The sequence below is a fragment of the Rhipicephalus sanguineus genome, chromosome 5 (assembly GCF_013339695.2).
Source record: "Rhipicephalus sanguineus isolate Rsan-2018 chromosome 5, BIME_Rsan_1.4, whole genome shotgun sequence".
NCBI classification, from domain to species: Eukaryota; Metazoa; Arthropoda; class Arachnida; order Ixodida; family Ixodidae; genus Rhipicephalus; species Rhipicephalus sanguineus.
Genome location: NC_051180.1, coordinates 131,174,385 through 131,190,727, shown reverse-complemented (window position 1 = coordinate 131,190,727; position 16,343 = coordinate 131,174,385). Strand labels below are relative to the sequence as shown.

The window sequence follows — 16,343 nt, the reverse complement described above, 5'->3', positions numbered from 1 at the left end:
TTTCTTTCTCTATTTGTACCAACGAGCGCGCTGAAAGCTGCGCAGAAGGGGAATGAAAAGTGGGTAAGAAGCTATGTCCTTTCATCAGCGCCCGTCATGATTGAGCACTTTCTTGTATTGTTAGTTATTCGACCGCGCGGCTTAGATTCAGTGTGATGGCCAACGAGCGCGCGGGTAAGTCGCGGCATTTCGCGGCGGCCGCGGAAACTATGCAGCACGCGATGCTCAAATCAGCCACTGTGGGGGGACTTTGGGTTGACGGCGCCGTCATTTAGGTTTGTGGCATCATTTGTCGAGAGAAGAGGGAGGGATTTCAAGCTACTTTAAGAATTAATAGTAAATTTCAGCCAGCGTGCTGAGCTATAATTTTTGGCTCACGTGTTCTCTAGAGCCTCGACTACTGATCGGCAGCGTCTTGCGAGCATGCTCAAAATGTGTTGCAGGGTCCTTTTAAGAATTCCGGAAAGGCCTCGCCCACAAGACCGAAGTGCGGCAGCCGATCGCCTCAACGACTAAACAAATAGTCCCGCTTTCGCACTTGCCATTGTCCTCCGAAGGCGGTGTAACCGGCTGTCCGGCTCATGACGTCAATCTGAAATGGACGCCCATTAGAGCAGGCTTGTATACATACGCCTTTCAGGAGGAAATTTAAGGTTGCATCCGACTATAAGCATTGATATAAACCCGCTGTTAAATGGTTGAACGAGCGAAACTTGCCCTCTCTATTTGCACACTTGTAGCAAAATCCCACAAGTGCTCTAACAAGAACTGCTCGCCCCGCCACGGTGGTCTAGTGGTTATGACACTCGACTGCTGGCCCGAAGGTCGCGGGATCGAATCCCGGCCGCGGCGGCTGCATTTTCGATGGAGGAGAAAGTGTTTGAGGCCCATGTACTTAGATTTGCCACCGCCTTGACTTGCCACCGCCTTCTACGCGTTTCGAACGCGCTGCCTTAAGGCGGTGCCAATGCAGCACAAACGCGTTTCAAACGCGCTGCCTTGAGGAGGTGGCAGGTCAAGTCAACGTTACTAGAACAAACTCAGTTTAAAAGCTCCGCCGGAGAGGCGGTCCGCGTGGCGGTCGTGAGAACTAGTGGCGCTGCAGTCACGTCTAGCTCCCGCGGCTGGCGCTTGTTGTGATCGGCGCCGGCGATGTACGAGCGCACGTGGGTTACAGCGTCGTCTGCGCTTTGTTAGCTCGTCATTTTTGCGACTGTTCTTGACCGGGCTTAGCGTCTTGTACGAAGTGATGTACGAAGCGTAACGAGGGCGAACAGATTCACAGTGCGGTATGCCGACTTGCTTTGCGCCGGGCTGCAAGAGCGGCTACCGCAACGACGACTCCGCTTCATGACACTTCTTCGGACCTCCAAAAGACCCTACGCCATTCAAGCTTCGCATCGCAAGATAGAAAGCTTACTGCGAAATGCAGGGTCTGTGACGTTCATTTTGAGAGTGACGACATTGTAAAGCACTATCGTCGTGTCGTTGCGAGACAAGAGGTTTTGATCCCACGTGGAAAGTGGGAACTCGCGCCCGGTGCCGTGCCGCGCTTGTTCCCAGCACTTCCACCCCACATTTCAAAGCCAAAATGTTCGGGGTTTTGGCGCAAATCCTCCCCAAAACGCACGGCGTCCCGCGAAAGCCCCGTGCCCAGTTTGGAGGAGCCGCCAGAAATAGAACAACAAAACGAAAGGCAGGCGATTACCTATATACGCTACCGAGACTGAGAGTTGCATCACACTGACATTCGATCAGTTGTCAGCTGTCGCCATGCCTTCAAAGCAGTGGATTTTCGAGAGATTTTACGACGAGGTATCCAACAAGATGTGCGGAATATTTTACACTCGCCGGCTCGGGAACGGGCTGCTCAGCGCAAAAATGTGACACGGTACACATAGAAAAGACGAGGACCAGCGCTGGTTCTCGTCTTTTCTAGCTGTACCGTGTCAAATCTTTTGCGCTGAGCAGTTTAATAATGTAATACCAACTAGCCCAATCCCACACTTTGCTTCGGGAACGGAGACTTGTGCAAAAGATAATTGTAGTTGACGAGCAGTTTAACTGCGTAGTGAGCGGCTACAGCATGAAACGCAAACGGCTGTCGTAAAGTGTAAGTGCTGCGGGCATGGAACATCTGCTCGGTGAAGTTGAAAAACTGAAGTTGAATACTGACGACTGTGACAGAGTACGCGCGAATAACTGCTCGGTGCACACATCACGGCCGAGCTGTTCGAATTGTGTAAGGCACCGTAGAAGGATGTGACGTAGAAAGATGAGACACCGAAAATACAACTATCGCTGAAAAAATTGCTCAGAGACGACATCTATTCGATGTAATCGCACACTGAGATTTCATTTACGGAGTTCTCGTAAAATTTTCCGATTTTGGGTCAGTATCCCTTTAACCGTCGCGAAAACGTGTCTTGTAAACATTGCAGAGCATTGGCAATGTTTTTCAAAAACAATTTTTTCAATAAATTGTAGAAACACGAGTACTGTTTTTCTAGAACGTTTTTGTATCTCGAGTAAGTACGCTTCTTTGTACACTATAAAGGCTTTTACAAACGTGTTGGGTTGTTCTTGGTCTAGATAAGACGGCAGCGGCTAAAATTGTGGTGGTAGTTATAAAAATTACGCTGAAAACCCTCATTCACTTAGAAACTCTTATGCCTGGAAGTTAAGCGCAATGTAGACAGCTCAAATATTGTCACAGGGTCGTGACGTCGACGAAGGCAGCAGTCAGCAGGTCCGAGTTGAAACTCTTTATTCGGCCGAACTTGTGGCCGAGAAACTCAAAGTCAAACTACAGCAATACACTGAAAGCGGCGAACAGAGCGTCGACCGTCGATCAAGTGACAAGCGGTCAAGGGCGTCGGATTTTATACAGGCGCTATCGAACTTTCCAGCGATATCGCTGGTGGCGGCGTTATCTCTCGACAAAGCTGGAACATTCGCGTGCAGCGCGCAATCTTACCAAAACGATCTACGATCGCGAAGCTTCTCGAACACTGCTTCGCGGACAGCGTCGGGCGCTGATAACCGTCCTTGCTGGTCAAACCCGAATACATCAAAATAAAACAAGAAGTGGGCGTGGCCATATAGACCGAACATCGATTCTTAGCCAATCAATGAACAACGCACGCGGGCCAATGCATACAGACGACCTTATGCATATCCACCTAAGCATCCACCTAACTAATACAATAAGAAAGTTGCCGCGCAGTTGCCGCGAGCAACTGCGCGGTGCACCGCAGCGTTATGCCGTGGCAGCAGACGACGCGCCGATAGTGGAGCAAGACGGAACTGCAGCGCCGCTAGTTCTCGCGACCGCCGTTCGGACCACCGTCCTCCGCTGGCGGAGATACGGAGCTTTGAAACTGAGTTTGTTCTAGTAACGTTGGGTCAAGTCAAGGAGGGCTTCTGCTTACGGGGGTTAGGTGCACGTTAAAGAACCCCAGGTGGTCGAAATTTCCGGAGCCCTCTACTACGGCATCTCTCATAATCATATCATAGTTTTGGGACGTTAAACCCCTGTTATTATTCACAAGAATTGCTCGTTCTTTTCAACATTCCAGCTATATACACTATTTGATGCCTTGGCAACAATGTGAATAGCAACTCGATCTCGCCCGGCGCATCACAATATTCACAGCGCATACTCCTACATTACTTGGCTGCGCCACTCCTGCCTTCACCCTATGCCTTTCAATCCCCGCAAAAACATTCCTATAAAACGTTCATGAGTAGTCCGTGCTTTGGTGACCAGCAGCTACTATAAAACATTTTGTTCAACAAAGTAGATTCGACACATAATTACAGGGTATTAGATGCAACACTTGCGCGTACATTCGTGGAAAAAGTGGTATTGTGATTAAATGAACCTTATTACACACCAGTTATTGGAATTGCGGAGGAAAATTTCGCAGCTGAGCACTTTCCATCAGCTATACTACAACTCCCCGTAGCGTGGAAAACATTTACCGCACACGCTGTACATTCTCTTACCTTTATACCTTTTGCACAATTCTGCGCTTGCATGGTTGAACATCGTCTTTAAATGTTATTGCCTAGCACAATCGTTAGGTGAAAAAATTTACCAGATGGAGTTGTCAGCGCGCGTACAGACACTACATTTAAAAACATGCGTCGTAGCTTTGTTGGGAATCATCACATCTCTTTCATTTTCGGGCTTGTTTTCTTTCGGTCATCTCCCATGAATGAACTTTGCTAGAAAAAGGGATGAAAGAATGCTGGTTGCTAAAGCTAGTACTGGCCAGTCCTGATCCACCTTAATGAAATGAAGCAACAATTCGGCGTCTCGCGCCTAATGCTTAATTGTAGTCACTATAGCTACAAGCTTGTAACTTAATACGAACTGACGTTTGGCTAAAATATTCGGTGGTGGGCATAAAATGTGCAGTGTGTGACCGCGTGCCGCTTTTGGACATTATGAGGAAAGCGTGCGCTCTCTACGCACTGAGTGTACTCTGCCAGACAGGACTATCACGAAAATGAACTGCCTAGTAACGAGAAAATCGTCATCTGTCTCGGGCGAAACAATGAAACAAAATTTCATGCAGTCGAAAGCGAGTTGTTTACGAACAACATGACTTGCTACGTTAGAAATGAATAAATAGTTTAAATTTTTATTTACACTTCCGTTGAACGCGTGCTCGTCGACAGACAATAGCTTTTTCGACAGTTCGCCCTTGAAAAATGCAACAATACGTTTTTCTGCTACACCGTTTTTGGTACATTAGAAGAAAGACGCAAACGTATACGAACATTGTTCGCAATTTCGTTTGCCTTTGCTGCTGGCATGGCTCCCTTTGTGCCAGCAGAATTGCAGCAAACCGTATTTATGGGTGAGCAATTGACTTTTACGACACTGCACGCTTCCCCATCTTTCATGTCCGAAGGTTACTTAACGTTTCTTTTTCGCGTTATTTTAAGAAGGCCTTGATATAAATGTCTTATCCTTAGCGAACGCGACGGCTGCTGACTTGTCCATGCTCCAATTTTATTTCGTTTCTCTGTGGTTGAAGTGAATAACTTGAAACTGCCGCCATGCTTCTTCTTTTATGTTAGTCTGCGGCACAGTCATCATTGCGTGGCCTTGAGAACTCAGCTCAACTTAATAGCCCAACGACAATGTGGTTGACGTGCTTTGTTGGCATCTATCGTGCAAATCTAGATGATGACAATTCACTTTGTGCGCCAGGCCTGCTGTCCTGTTTTAAAGGGGTATGTGAACATATTTCGGAGGCCACGAAGGACAATATTGCGGCGGACGGAGACAATAGCGCACGAATCCCAAAATGAAATTGTTTTTCAGAAGACGGTTGTGTTTGCGGTGGCCTTACACCGTAAATATTTTCAAGGCTGCTGCTAATGCATGCACTCATATTCTTGACGCGCTTTTTGTGAAAAGAGCCTGTTTCCACTATTCAAATTTCGAAGTATGACGTAATGGCCGGTGCTGTGTTTTGATCGCTCTCTTGAATATGTTCTCTTCAGGCCACATCCTTCCGAACTGATCCATCTGTGCTTCCATAACCCTGAACAAAGGATGAACAAATGATCCTTTGAAGCAAAAGCCACCCACAATTAAGAGTGATGCATAGTTCCCCAAGAATACCTCCTTTCATATTTTAAACTTTTTCAGCGCACTGCCAGCTCATCTTGTTCTGCAGAGAACCTGTATATGACCAGGCTGTGTCTGTGTGCGAAAACCCCAAGCGCAGGTTTGTGCCACAGAAACTAGGCCAACCCCCCTATTTACATCTGGTTCATTAAAAATGAAGAAGGAAACACGCGGGCGGCAAACACCAACCAAAATCGTACACGAAACGCCATGAGCATTCAGCAAATAAACCAAACAAGACGACGCTCATACCTGCAAAAAAGATGCATGTTGCTAAAAAGGAAAACCCTAGAGGAGAATACGCTAAATTCAGGAGGGAATTTCTGGACAGAGATATTGGATTTAGTTGCAGGGTGTCTGATCGGCTATCGCTCGAAATTTTGTGTCGTCTTTGTGTTGTGTGCTAAACAGCTTCGCTGGTCATTCGCATTCACGGAGTGCAATGGCTCTTCAATTCTTTAAACATTAGAATGGGGTGCGGTGAACGGCGTGCTTCTCTAAATAACCCCATTTGCGCAAGGGACGTTAAAACATTTTTTTAGGGGCGAAGCTCCTTAAGGCGGCACCCGTTCGTCCCTCGTAGTCGTAGTCGTAGTGCGTAACCAGTCTTACGCTTTGACCTCCAAGGTGGTGCCGGTTGGAGATTTTTCCTGTGCGTTGTTGAACAATAAAAAATTCGCAGCGTGCGCGTTAACTAAAAGCCGAATTCTTCTGTCTCTCATTCCCATTAGCAGCCATTGTTTACCTCCAAGGTAGCGCCTGGTGAGATTTCTCCTGTGCGTGATTAAACAATAAAAATTTTGTTCAAAACGCCGTTGATTGATGAAATAAACCAACGAAAGACGCCAGATGTTTTGTAAAAGCAAAACGAAAAAACGCCAGATGTTTCTAAAGCAAAACGAAAAGACGCCAGCTGCTTAACGAGAGACGCCAGATGTTTTCTAAAGCAATGGTTTTCTAAACAATGAAAATTCACAGCGTACATGTAAAATTAAAGTGAGCTGCAAGTCGTCATAACTCATCGAACCTTTAGTATAAACGCGCCCGATCTCGCGTCGGTGATGATGTACTGGGCAGAATTCACGGAAGATTCACGGTTTACCGATGAACCTCCGCAGCTTCGCCCTCTCATCATTCACTCCGTGGATATGCTGTGATTTTTTTTTTTCAGAAATGTTCAAACACACGAAGCGCGGCGCACAAGAAAACATTGGAATCTGAAGAAAGTGACCAAGGAAATATTCTCGTCGTTCACGTTAAAAGGGTTTCCAATCGACTACATATTCATTGTGACGCATCTTATCATGCGTGTAAGCTTATCCCGCAGATCGCGCAGTCTATAATTGTGGGCCGTTGAGAAAAGTACAGCTGCTCGCAGAATAATTCGCAACGTCACACAGGCGGCTGCTGGCCGGCGGTGCGCGCCAGTTGAACATTGGAGCAATTGTCCGCGTATGCGCAGCCTCCCTAGCAAACGAGCCCCCCTCCCCTCCCTACAGTGCTTCTGGAACGGTGTTTCTTTGATCCAAAGTACTTGCGTTAAGTGCGTGTTAGCGTTTTTACAGGGGTGCTGTGTGAAAGTGGGCTGTTACATGCTGTGTGTGCGCGCATGTTGTAGCGTGCGCATTCGTGTGCGTGGGCGCCTTTTAGGTTTTGTTTCCATAGGCGCCCTTTATCTACCTAGCGCTGGCAAATACCGGTGTTTTGAAGAGCGCTAAGAAGCACTAAACAGTACACTCTTGGCGCAAGGCAGTGTCATTATCGATGCACTATCGAGGCTTCGTCGCTTGGGAGGCCGGGTACGCGCATACCATGCCACTATATTTCCACCACCACATTCTGCCGGTGATCGGCTGCCTGTTAGCCCTCTGCGTGCCGCTGTGCGTTTGTGGCGGTCTCGCTGTTCAAATTGGCCTCCAATGCAAACTTGGATGTGTGCCCCTGGATGGACAGTGCATGTGCCACAAGGTATGTTCCAGTCTTCAGTCAGCTACATCGGCGCCAGCTTGGGTATGTGCCACTTCGCCGAGTTCCTATAAGCGCCACTGGTTCTCTAAGGTTTTCACTTGAGCATGTTGGTGTGGTAGTGATAGGTGTAACGTTATGAGTAAAGAAACATGGGAATAGGTGTGAACACAGAAACACAGATAGCGTCGTGTTTTTATTTTCTGAATTCATCCCTCCTGCCCACATCTTTAATATGCCTCCGATTCTGTATTACTCAAAGGATATTCATACAAAGCTGACTCTATAGTTTTTTCTTATTTCATTTGCTTTTATGTTTGCAAGCGACTTGCTTTGAATTGGGGTACTCATTAGCTGACCCTAAAGGCGCGGCTTTCATTCCGGCCACCGCGGTTGTATTTCTATGGAGGCGAAATTCTCATGGCCCTTTTACTGTGCGATGTCAATGCTCATTGAAGAATCTAATGAGGTTGAAATTATCCGGATCTCTCAACCACGGCGTGCTTTAAAGCCTTCGGGACGTTAATGCGCCTAAGTCAACCAACCAACCACTTTGATTTACCTCTTTTGAATACTGAGTAGCTTTTTTTTTCTTCCAGCTGTGAGAATCGAAGCATATTGCATATCGCAAAAGCATTCCAGCCTTAAATTTTGTTGTAACGCAGAAAAGGGAAGCCTTGCATACAGTCATCGTGAGATTCGCATCGACTAAATTTCGAATTCGGACTTCGCACTATCTGAATATACAGAAGACATTTTCCTCTTTGTTTATACGGCAGGATGTCGCTGAAGTGCTTCACACACATGTAGGCGAAGCTGTGGTGCGGCAGCAGCCCGATTTATTTGAGTTGAGAGAGAACGAGAGAGAAGCAAACACAGAAAAAGAGTGCAAATCAACACATGTAGAAATTTTGCATTTGCGCTGACAAGTGGTGCGTGGCGATCGAGAGGGCCCAGTGATAGACGCTTTGGACTAGGGGACGGAAAAACAAAACACCGAGAAATACATGAACGTCGCGCAGGAAGGCCAAAAAGGGAACAATCCTGCACGCGCAATACACTTTTTTTTTTCCAGCCTACGAAAGTTAGTGAGCGAGCGACAAAACGCAGCCTTTGGAGCGGCGAAGGGCGTGGAAACATGATAGAACACGCTTGGAAAAGGGGAATAAAACAGCAGAGCGCCGCTCAGCATCAGCGAAGTGTAGCAGGCCGGATGTATGGTCGTTGCTTCTTTTTTTTTTTGCGATTCTTCGGCGACTGCTTTGGCTGGAATCAGAGACACATTTTCTTTCATTCTCACTTATAGCAAACGCTTCTATAATTTCTCGCGTTGCCTGGTCCTTGCCTTTCTTAAGCACACGTGCAGTGGTGAGTTCTGGAGCACAACCACACCGGCGGCAATGGTCCGCCAAATGTCCCCCCGCTGCCTGTGCATCAACTGCCGCACTGTGCTCTCGCAATCTGTCATTAAGACAGCGCAGAAAATGTGTCAGTGTTGCGTCGATAGCCTTGTCTCGTAAAGAGCTTGACTATCTGAAAGGAATTCTTGCAGATGTAAGGTGGTAACACGTGGTGATGCAGGTATAAGGAAGCACCTCGGAGTGTGATGGTGCGCATGCGCTCATGCCCGACGGTTTTTTGGCTTTTTATGTTGTCTGTAGTAATAAATCAGTTGATGTCTAGCGCCCGTCCTGTGTATGTGTTCCTTACTTGTGTCTACGTCTGGTTTTTTGCGCTACAAGAAGATGAATACAAGTAGATGCGCATTGTTGGGGTGCCAAGCAGAGCTAAAGCAAACAGTCTCATCGCCACGGCAACCGAGCTGCGCACCGGCCGTTCGCTTATCGCGCAAAGAACCGCCCCGTATATGTCCCTCTTCTCGGTCACCCAATGTCTCGTACCGACATCGTAACAACTCGGAGTGGAACGCTGTCATGTGTGTGAGTGTGTGCATGTGTGTGTGCTTGTGTTTATTTATTGATTTTTATCTATCTCTCCTTCGAATCACATATTTCCCTGCCTCAGTGTAGGATAGCATACTGAATGCTACCATTTCGTTAACCTCCCTGCCTTCCTCTTCATTATCTCTCTCTTGAAAAGATACGGCTTAAAATGTGCGCCGTCAGTACGCATATTTAGATGGTCACTTAATTGTACTCACCCAATGACTTTGCACACTGGCAGGCGCTCATGACGATGGTTTCGCAAAGGAAAACAGAGAAGTCATTTTACTCACAACGCAAAAAAAAAGGGGGGGGGGAGGGAAGGGGCAGCCGGAAACGACGCCAGCGCTGCTTAAATTTCTCCTACCAACGCACTGCGCCTCTCACGTGACAGGCCATTGATCGATGAGGTGTCTTGCTGCACTGTTTCAAAATAGCGGGCATCATCGTCTTATTTATGCAAGGTTATATTGTTTCACCGTGCCTCCTGAGCAATGCGCGTAAGAAAACAGCGCAGACCCCTGAAAGTCGAAGTCATCTCGACTCACCTAGACTTTATGCGCACTGCATGCGAACTGCCGGTAAAGTAAAAAAAAAAGGCCGCTTTCGCTGCCAGGTGGAAGGTTTGACTGCAATGGCAACAAATTGGAATCTTATACGAAGTAACGCTAGCTGCTGACGCCTTTAGCATCCGACCTGGCGTGACTGAACAAAACACTGGCGTAAGAAAATACGGCTGCTGCAGCGAGCGAAGCGGTCTTCGCGCTGTCTATCGCATCAACGCAAACATTGCGGCACACAGCATGTACAAATGTGTGACCCGTCTGCTGATCCATGTCAAGGTAGCGCTCTCGCGACCACGCCAGGCGAGTCAGAGTACGCAGGTGCTGCCTGAGCTACGCAGCCGCATCAACGGGATTCTCGATGCGCGTTTCGCGTGACTGTGCGTTACCTCTCCGTTAGAGTCGCAATTGTCGGCTGCCCTCGCGCGATCTCACTCGCGCATCGAACATAGGACGCGTTGGCTGATGTTTTCGCAACTTGAACTTCATACTGAACCTCACAGCGACGTCGATGCCGGCGGTTGAGACAGAAATGCTCCTCCAGTATTCATGTTTTGCCATTGCAATAAAAGCACGGGTCGCCCATACTCTGAGTTACCCGGATAGATAGCGTAACCGCCGTGGTCGGGTTTACTTGAGTAGGAAATGCGATAGCGACTTTCTCCTTCTTTTACTAGCGGTCTGTCGTCCATCCGATACTTGAATTATTTCTTTTTTACTATCAACACTTGAATGCTATAATTGGTGGTCACGCAGTTACAATGATGCGTTACGACATCATCAGTCTAGTTCGGGGATGTGTCAGTAACGTTCTCACTTACTACGATCATCCACTAAATATTGTAGATGTTTTATACGTTTCCGATCACTAGTGTATTTCTCTTGCGTGAGCCATTTGCCTCCTGAGTCACTCGAATCTGATTTCTTGCCCACGCTGATGACAAAGTAATGGTGCGTTAGCGTTCGTTTCACAAATTTTCCTACACTTTGACTGAAGTACTAAGCCCTATCACGAAGTATTCGAAGATTTGTGAACAATCATAGCTGCTTTCATACAGAAACATGAGGACCATATCATTTTCAGGCTACGCGCGTAGCTGTCGAGTTCATGTGGCTCATTACTGACGGTGCAGCTATTCTCACACCTCTGAAAAAGAAAGGGGCAAAATGTACCTTCGGCTGCAATTCGCGTTTCGCATCTGCTGCATTTAAATTGGAGGTTAATCTCGCAGCGTAAGAGCGAACACGTTTCATATCTAAAGCCATAAGGAATAGCATCCAAAGGTTCCGTGCCCTGAGCTGCTGTCGAAACGGTTAAGGGTCAATTCGGAAAACGCCAACGCAGAGTGGGCACTTTTCGGATCGATTTGTTGCGAAGTACAGCATCAGCGATGCAATTTAGCTAGCCAATTGGGAAGAGCCCCGAGAGGCGACTCTGAGAATGCAGCAATACATAAAGCAGAGCTGTGTTCCATGGTCGATAGTATACCGGCGCCATACTTGAGACATTAGAATTGACAAAAAATATGTATAAAATGACAGACGCGCTGTTTCAAACGGATGCACCTACGTTTAGAACCAATGATTTCTACCGAACAAAGAGTCATGAATCCCGGAGTAGGCGCAATCAGCTAGTCTTCGATGACAAGTTCTAAGAGTTATTCTGTTTCCTTCCTCGCTGTTGCCTCTTTTTCTTCATTCTCAAACTGAGCAGCGCCGTACCAGTACGAAGTTCTAAGAAGTATCAAAAGAGACCGAGCGACTGTTATGTGTCCTGGAGGCATGACAGCGACCTTTCGATGAATAAAGGAGGACAACAAGGAGTTCTTTTGACGATGATGTTTCATTACTTGTAGAGAAATCGGCCGAAATGCTCAGTCAAAGGAACCATTTTTGTGTGTGATAACGCGTACCATTTGCCACAATGTGGATCGCCTCACTTGCCTCTGTGATCCGTTCACACTCGCTTCCATGCCATTCCTGAAAATTTTTGTATCGACCCTATTCTGTCTAAGTAAGGTAGACAGCGACTTGCCTTGGGCCCGAAACTCTAGAGCTTATATGCGCGGACAGTTTGCGCAAAGTTACCCGTAACTAGGATTTAAAGGCAGAAAATCTTAGTCGAATTAGAGCAACACATACGCAAACAGAAAGGAGAAGCGTAAAGGCAAGCAACCGAAAGTCGGAGATTTTGGAGTGTCCAAACGAATGAGAGGGATCAGTGATATTGTAGCCGTGTATACCTGTAGGCGCCTAGAGAAACAATATAGATATACTTTAGGCAGGGACGCGGTATAGTGAAGGATTTGAGTTGATTGAAGACCCTCATTGTAGGCATATACATACACTTGAAAGTGGATTGGTACATCTTGTTTCACCCCTGTGCTTTGTACATGAATCTAAAGAAGGGCACAGCAATTACAATTCAATATATCTTAGTCGTGTTGTAGGACACTAAAGGTTCAATAAGTGAATCAATTGATTTCAGCTTCCTTCAAAAAAATGACGTTGTTCTCGCTGGGACACAAGCAGTTACAAAGACACAGCTAAGCACACTTAGTGTCTCTAACTGAGATTTGAAGGAGTTTAACATTTATTAATCGGTACATAACTTATTCGCACTTTATATCTCTGGTACTGTTTCAGTAGTTCCATTATAACGCTTTAACTAATCGCACCTGATGGAAACTACATACTTTTCTCTAAAAGCAAAGTAAACTGCCTAGGGACCTAGTTGGTTGGCGTTGTCAGTGCCTAGAAAGTTGGATTGTTAAAAAAACGAAGAACGATAGCAGCTTAACCTCGTTTATAACCATAACGGCACATATTACTTAGAAGAGTGTACATGACATATTCTGAGTGCTGCACAATAAAGCCTGCCGCCTCGGGCATATGTAAGCTTGACACACGCAGCTAAGTAGCTAAGACCCGGCAGGTTCTCATAGTGTGTAAGCAACTTGGTAAGTTAGTTATTAAAACCATCACAACAAATGCGCGTTTCAAGACATGAAAACCACGCATAACTATACCAGAGAGAAAAAGAGGGAAATAGTTTATTAGAAGAAGGAAGAGAAGGCTAACTAGACTTGAAACCAGTAGCCCGAAATTGACCTAAGGCTTGAATGGTAGCGTTAACTGGAAGGTACAACGCTCTAAATATGTTCTTAGGTAACTGTGCGAGTTTACCCAAACATGGCTTTAACATAGCAGTCAATCAATATTAGCGTGACTGATATTACTTACAGCATTCCTTCCATCGAAAGCGTGTGACTCAATACGATATTACCATCTGCCCTTTAGAAAACCTCGTACAGAATCCCCGAGAACTTTCTACGAGCGCGAACTTGGATCAGATATTTAATGTAATCATTTTTACATTTAGTATAATCAACAGTAGTATGCTATGATTTATTGTAATTCTAGCACTTTTTTGTGAAGCAGTACGCATGCTATTTTACCTATAAAAGTAAAGAGGAAAACATTAAACATGAGCTTTAGATATCAAAAGCACGATGTGACTATAATGCACGTCAAGATGGAAGATTTTCAGTAATTGTGGCAATCTGCATTTTCTTGACCTGCACTCAAGCCTTGTACACTGGCGTCTGGTAGTTCATTCACATTGAACGGCCGCCTGTAAAACGCAACTTTGAGCTCGGCAGGAGACCGTTATACCCCAAAGATATTTACAGCGAGATCGTGAAACTGCGCCTAGACAAGAGCGAACGACTAAGTACTAAGTTTCACCATGTAAGAATGCGGGAGTTGCATGAAAATAAATAGAAAAAAACGCAAAAATACAATAAAATGCGATAAACTGCACAGCTAAACTCGGTATATCTCTTACGTGACAGTTAATAAAGTGATCAAGAGATTGGTATAATAACGGAAAAATTAAATTTAGATGTAGATAAACAGTCCACACGTCCAAGAGATGACTTTCGCTATAGAAGTACCGGAGAGGGGGAGGGGTTAGAGGCCTTGCATACTGCGGCAATATGTTTATCTTACACGTGAAGCAATTGTGCAATGTGTAGGACGCTTCAGACATTGTAGCCTGGTTGAAGCTAGTGTGGAAAAAAAAAGATATAAGAGATGCGTTTTCCATCTGACAGGGTGTTCAAGGTGCTCAGGGGTTCACCTACTTACTCTCAGGTGCTCAAGGGTTGAGAGTTTCTGACGCAATTTGTACGTACCCCTCATTTTTTTTTTAATAATTTGTTTCGCTGGCGGCCTTTATAGACAGAACAAGATCGTTACCGATTTGTCCTTCGATTTATCACATTATTATGTGTTCATTTGTTTACTCCGGTCCCCTTTATAGCAAGATTAGACAATTAAATAGTTTTCTTCTTCTGCACCGTTCCACTATTCATGCCACTAGCGCTTCTTCCAATACCATACTACTTCACCTACGACTGCTAGTTCTTTTTTTCCAACTTCCCCAAAATTCCTCTTCAGCAACCCTTCTTGCTTTACAGCCACTTGCTAGCACAATGTGCTTGAATTTGCAAATAGATCATACGCAAATTTATTTCTTTCATGTATTTTGTATTGCCATTCAAACCGAATATACTCAATCATTTGTCGTTGTGCTCAATCAATTATTTGACGCGGCGATATGAAAGAGCGCCCGTGTACTTAGGTCCAGGTGTAGGTTAAAGAACCCCAGCTGGTAAAAACGAATCCGGAGTCCCCCGCGATGGCGTGCCTCGTAATCATATCGCGGTACTGGCACATATACTTCTCTTTATTAAGGACCCTTGGAAGGTATCACAACTGCACAGTAAATACCAATACCCACTGCTGCGACACCAGCGCAACCATTAGATTATCGGAATTGAGGATATGCGCATGAAAGCTGCAAGAGTTATTCGCAACCAAGTGGCGGTTGTCGAACAGTCAGTTTTCTGTTCATTGTAGCGACGGCGAATCCGGGACAGGACTAATGAAAGACACGATTCTCTGATATACATATACTTTCAGCGATGACCGTGTCCCGGGATGCGAACTGGGCGTGGGAGGCACGCCAACTTTCCAGTGTTAAATTGTGGGCGAAGTAAGAATGATGTCAACAGTATATGATTAAAGTCGTACCACGAAGCTATCTAAATTCGGCAATATCGCTCATATCGAAATATTCCGCGAAAAAAAAAAACCTTGATCTTCAGATTTCAGGTTATTCATTTGTTATTCATTTTTTTACTTTTATAAAGCGTGCTTGATGAATTATTTCGAAAGAATCGCTTAAACTGTCGAGGAAAGTTTAACTAAACTCCGGAGTGATAGATGAGCTGTGAAGCGTCACGTGAGAGATAAGCGATCTCTTTAAGATGCTAAGTAACTCGCGGAGAAGCGCTTTCCTTACAGCCACCAGCACCAAAAAGCGTTTGCGCCGCTGCATGCTGATGACGACGCCTAGACAATGTCTCAAGGGAAGTGTACGATGGCCGAGGCTCAAGACGCAATAGTGCTGCGCAACATGTGAAGCTGCAAAACCTAAAGAAAGAACTTGATATGCTATAGCAGGCTTGCAAAACGTGAGCTCAGAGTGTGGAGGAGACAATACACCAGATTTAACGCTAGGAGACTTTGCAGCGGCGTCCAAGAAAGAAAAACGGATAGAACAAGGTACTACCGGCGTGAAATGAAATCTGAACAGCGGCAAGCCTTCGCAATGGTATACAGTGAAACCTCGGTGATATAATCACAGTTCATGCGAATTTCGGTGTGATACGAATTTTTCGTTGGTCCCGGCCAAGGCCCACTGGCCTGCAATGTAACGGAGTACGGTTGTTGCGAACCTATTTTTACCCAGCGACGTTTGATACGAACGTGCGCAACTGCCCAGGTACGAAGAGGTGCTGTCCGCGCTGTCGCGGAAGACGCGCCAAGCACGTGCGAGCGCGGGAACGCAAACGTGGGCATGCGCGCCGCACCGCCAAATTGTCAAAATCACGGTGTAAGAAAAACACTTTTCTTATGGTCAGAATAAACCTTCAGAGACACCTCATGGCCTCTGAAATTGTGTGCGCGAATCTTTGAGGCTCTTATGTGCCTCCGTGTGCCTTCGAGTTTAGATTACAGCTCTAGGACATTAGAGCTATGCTTTTTTTTAGGGGCGAAGCTCCTTAAGGCGGCACCCGTTCGTCCCTCGTAGTTGTCGTAGTCGTAGTGCGTAACCAGTCGTAACGCTAGTACCAGATCTTGACCTCCAAGGTGGTG

General features: G+C 46.1%; 1 protein-coding gene across 1 annotated transcript in view; it reads left to right on the top strand.

The window, feature by feature from the left end:
- The first annotated feature begins 7,392 nt into the window (after positions 1–7,392).
- LOC119392960 (uncharacterized) overlaps positions 7,393–16,343 on the top strand; it is a 30,625-nt gene continuing 21,674 nt past the window's right edge. Inside the window, exon 1 of the mRNA XM_037659853.2 lies at positions 7,393–7,657. Coding sequence (XP_037515781.1) covers positions 7,412–7,657 — 246 coding nt within the window. The 5' untranslated portion in view covers positions 7,393–7,411. The remainder of the gene's footprint in view (positions 7,658–16,343) is intronic.